The following is a 5060-nucleotide window of genomic DNA, read 5'->3' as shown; positions in this document are numbered from 1 at the left end:
TTTGCTCCCTTGTTACACAATCTACTATGGCCATCCCCAGCAACAGTGATTTTGAGGCGGCTCTCACAACACAGGTGTCCCACATTTCCCTTTGACACTACGGGCACGGGACTGTTATAGTGTCTTATTCTTTGTCGGTTACAGAGGCTTACCTTTTTTAGGGTTCCGTAGTCAACTAGGAACCCTTATAGTTTCGCCATGTCTGTCTGTCCGTCCGTCCGTCCGTCCGTCCGTCCGTCCGCGGATAATCTCAGTAACCGTTAGGACTATAAAGCTGAAATTTGGTACCAATATGTATACCAATCACGCTAACAAAGTGCAAAAATAAAAAATGGAAAAAAATGTTTTATTAGGGTACCCCCCTACATGTAAAGTGGGGGCTGATATTTTTTTTCATTCCAACCCCAACGTGCGATATATTGTTGGATAGGTATTTAAAAATGAATAAGGGTTTACTAAGATCGTTTTTTGATAATATTTATATTTTCGGAAATAATCGCTCCTAAAGGAAAAAAAAGTGCGTCCCCCCCCCTCTAACTTTTGAACCATATGTTTAAAAAATATGAAAAAAAATCACAAAAGTAGAACTTTATAAAGACTTTCTAGGAAAATTATTTTGAACTTGATAGGTTCAGTAGTTTTTGAGAAAAATACGGAAAACTACGGAACCCTACACTGAGCGTGGCCCGACACGCTCTTGGCCGGTTTTTTTATGAAATGGAGCGATGAATGTAAGCGATCTCTGCCGCTCATAGACACCCGAAACACCAGAAGTGTTGGAGGTGCATTGCCGGCCTTTAAGATGGGTGTACGCTCTTTTCTTGAAGGTTTGAAGGTCGTATCAATCCGGAAATACCGCAGACGACAATTTATTTTACACACAGTTTAGCTGTGCGGGGCAGGAATTTTCTGGAGAAACTCACAGTTGAGGACTGCCAGCCATGTAAATGATGGAGATGGAAATTTAATGTTGTCGCGCAGGGCGATGGCGGAAAGAAGCGGCAGGGATTAATTCGAACAATCCCTCGGACTGACGCCAATCCACCTAAGGCTTGAAATATAAAAGGGGATTGTGTAGTTTCGGGCGACTCATGACCGGCGCGCAGCGGGTGGTGGACTTAGTGGTGGCTGGCGGCTTGGTGACGGGGTGCGTCCAGTCCCACTCGTCCGTGCCGACGAGCAGCGGGTTCTTGCGCGAGCGCCCGCGCGGCCACGGCGTGGTCGTCGTCGTCGACTTTGTCGGAATCGTGTAGATCGTCGTCTTGATCCTCTCCGGGCACACGCCCAACCAGAACACGAACCAGAGACGGTGGATACCGTCCCCCCATTGGTGCAGGTGCCGCCCCACGCTTTGTGAGAAGTTCTTGCTTCTGCAGTAGAAGTAGTGCAGCATTGCGTTAGTTCGGGTTGCGGGCTTTCGCCAGTGCTTCCAGAAGTTGTACCAGGGCTGCAGAAATAAAGCATTACATTAGTTTTCCGTCCGCTGAAATTTTGTGCTCCTGTGTTGTAGAAGTTGACTGTGAGATTTTTTTTGTAGTGTGGGCGCTTGGCTTAATTGTCAAACATAGCAACCTGACACTTAAAGTGCTCTGCCTATTCCGTTATTACTGCAGTAACAGGTTGCCACTTGCCAGCCCATCGCCCACACCACAATAGCGCCCATATTTTGCAGTTAGTGTGTATGTATGTAAGTAAGTAGGTACCTCCATAACAAGTGGAAGTCTCTTTCTAAATCTATCTAAATAGTCATACTAGTTATGAAAAAAAAGCTGCACTTTTAGATGGAAGCAAGCCGCTTTGCATGGTGATAGTAGACATCATAGTAAACGATTTTTTCCGAGGATATCGAAATTTCATTCCTTAGGAAGCCGAGCGCAGCGAGGTGTTTTATGAAAATGAAAAAAATTCTATCTTTTTATCATATGGTCCGATTTTGACAAATCGTATCTCAAATGAAAGATATTGATTAGTGCAACTTAAAAAAAAATAAAAAAAAAATATTGTTCAGAAAAAGTAACAAAAACATTGAAAAATGTAAATTTACGTATCGCATTAAACAACTTCAAAGAATGAATGACAAAATGTAGAATATCGATATACGAGTTTTGTTATATCAAAGACAGATAAATTCATAATTGAAAACTAAAAACCGCATCGAAATCGGATCAGTAGTTTTTAAGGTACATGTTGCCAAAGTTGGAAAAGTTTAGTTTATATGATCACTTTGCAATTCCTTTGCCAGAAAGTCAGAAATAATCTATTTTTCTTAGACATAAAAGTACACAGTGACAGTACACATCAAAATAAAAGTTTTTTTCTCGAGGATATCATAATTTAAGCCCTTAGAAGGACGAGCGTGGTGAGGACTATTAAAAACTGTTAAAAAAAATTCTATTATTTTTGTGCTTTGTCCGATTTTGACAAAAAATGTGTCAATTGAAAGGTATTGTTTAATGTAATCGAAATAAAATAAAAAAATAAAATTGCTTAAAACGTGTAAGAAAAAATTAAAAAAAAACTTAAATTTTCGTATCACGCTGAATAACTGCTAAGAACGACAGATAAGATATACAATGTCGATACATGAGTTTTTAAAATCAAAGACAAATAAATTCATAATTATAAACTGAAAACCGAATCGAAATCGGATCAGTAGTTTTTAAGAGACAAGTTGCCAAAGTTGGCTTAGTTTGTTTATATGGTCGCTTTTAAATTATTCAGCCAAAAAGTCAGAAATAATATATTTTTCTTACAGCTAAGAGTATGCATTGATAGAAGACATCATAATAAATGATTTTTGCTGAGGATATAAAAATTTCATCCCTTAGGAATCCGAGCGTAGCGAGGTCTGCAACGAAAGACAACAAAAAAAAACGTTTTTTTTTTTGGGTAGTCTGATTTTTACAAAACGTGTGTCAGTTGAAAGAAATTAATTTATGTAACATAAAAAAAAAACTTGGTTTTTTGTTGTTTTTCGTTGCAGACCTCGCTACGCTCGGATTCCTAAGGGATGAAATTTTTAAATCCTCAGCGAAAATCATTTATTATAATGTCTTCTATCAATGCATACTCTTATCTGTAAGAAAAATATATCATTTCTGACTTTTTGGCTGAATAATTTAAAAGCGACCATATAAACAAACTAAGCCAACTTTGGCAACTTGTATCTTAAAAACTACTGATCCGATTTCGATTCGGTTTTCAGTTTATAATTATGAATTTATTTGTCTTTGATTTTAAAAACTCATATATCGACATTGTATATCTTATCTGTCGTTCTTAGCAGTTATTCAGCGTGATACGAAAATTTAAGGTTTTTTAAATTTTTTCTTACACGTTTTTAGCAATTTTTTTTTTAATTTTTTTTTCGATTACATTAAACAATACCTTTCAATTGACACATTTTTTGTCAAAATCGGACAAAGCCCAAAATTAATAGAATTTTTTTTAACAGTTTTTAATAGTCCTCACTACGCTCGTCCTTCTAAGGGCTTAAATTATGACATCCTCGAGAAAAAAACTTTTATTTTGATGTGTACTGTCACTGTGTACTTTTATGTCTAAGAAAAATAGATTATTTCTGACTTTCTGGCAAAAGAATTGCAAAGTGATCATATAAACTAAACTTTTCCAACTTTGGAAACTTGTACCTTAAAAACTACTGATCCGATTTCGATGCGGTTTTTAGTTTTCAATTATGAATTTATCTGTCTTTGATATAAAAAAACTTGTATATCGATATTCTACATTTTGTCATTCATTCTTTGAAGTTGTTTAATGCGATACGTAAATTTACATTTTTCAATTTTTTTGTTACTTTTTCTGAACAATATTTTTTTTTTTAATTTTTTTTTAAGTTGCACTAATCAATATCTTTCATTTGAGATACGATTTGTCAAAATCGGACCATATGATAAGAAGATAGATTTTTTTTCATTTTCATAAAACACCTCGCTGCGCTCGGCTTCCTAAGGGATGAAATTTCGATATCCTCGGAAAAAATTGTTTACTATCACCATGCAAAGCGGCTTGCTTCCATCTAAAAGTGCAGCTTTTGGTCAAAAATTCTCCATAACAAGTATGACTAAAATAGGTATATAAAAGAAGAAACTGACTGACTCACATATGTATCAACGCACAGCCGAAACCGCTGGTCCTAAAGATACCGGCACGTAGGTTCCTTATAAGGTGTAGAGGAGCACTAAGAAAGGATTTTCAAAATTTACCTCCTAAGGGGTTGAAATAGGGGTCCAAAGTTTGTATAGGACAACAAGATTAGATTAGTACGCGTGCGAAGCCGCGGGGAAAATCTAGTATAACAAAAGGGATAAACTACTAATACCTTTGCATTGTGAAGTGATTGCCACTACTGGCACTGGTCTAAAAGTAAGAATAATAAATTGAAAAATAGTTACCATTTTCGTCGTTGTCTGCCACCATTGCCTTGAAACCTAAAAAAAAGGCAAGATGTGTGAGTGTATCGCGAGCTCGACAAAAAGGTAATCACGGTCTATATCCCGGTCAATATAAGTCTAATGAAAATAACCGTGAATCATTCAAAACTCTTATGTGTGAGTGTGTTTAGTAAAACGTCCCACTTTGTCGGTTACCGGTCAGGCGACATTTACTTGTATCTTTATATGAATAAGCTGACAAAGCGGCTTATAGCAACGCAAAAAGCTGATAGCAACAAGGCATTTTTAGTGGCGCCATCTACTTTTTGCCTGGTGAAGGTACCTTTAGCCACGGAGCGTCAACGATGGTGAACACAGATCGGTGGTACTCAGTACTTAAATTGAATTAAAAACAAAACTTACGCTAAATATGCAGGCCGCTGTGAACATGAACAGAAGAAGTCTCATTTTGTTGTAGCCGTCACGTGACACGTCGTTGTAGACGACACTCACAGAGACGCATACAGTGCCATTCTCACAGGGACCGTTGCAGTGTTGTTGTTCTTCGTCGGTTACAGTGCCTTCTTTTGTCCCAACGATTACAGGGACGGTTAAAATGCCTTTGCCCTTTGTCACCACCAACACAGGGGCGGTTACAGTGCCTTT

At 37.5% G+C, this 5060-nt stretch overlaps 1 protein-coding gene across 1 annotated transcript; it reads right to left on the bottom strand.

The window, feature by feature from the left end:
* Positions 1–1045: 1045 nt before the first annotated feature.
* Positions 1046–4423, bottom strand: LOC125233485. Its single transcript, XM_048139524.1, has 2 exons — positions 4416–4423; positions 1046–1447 (listed from the first exon to the last, which is right to left on the bottom strand). The coding sequence occupies exons 1-2, from the start codon at positions 4416–4418 to the stop codon at positions 1046–1048; spliced, it is 405 nt and encodes a 134-aa protein (XP_047995481.1). The 5' UTR covers positions 4419–4423.
* Positions 4424–5060: the final 637 nt, after the last annotated feature.

This window comes from Leguminivora glycinivorella, chromosome 14 (genome assembly GCF_023078275.1).
Source record: "Leguminivora glycinivorella isolate SPB_JAAS2020 chromosome 14, LegGlyc_1.1, whole genome shotgun sequence".
Taxonomy (NCBI): domain Eukaryota; kingdom Metazoa; phylum Arthropoda; class Insecta; order Lepidoptera; family Tortricidae; genus Leguminivora; species Leguminivora glycinivorella.
The sequence above is the reverse complement of the archived record's forward strand: the minus strand, read 5'-3'. Positions and strand labels throughout refer to the sequence as shown.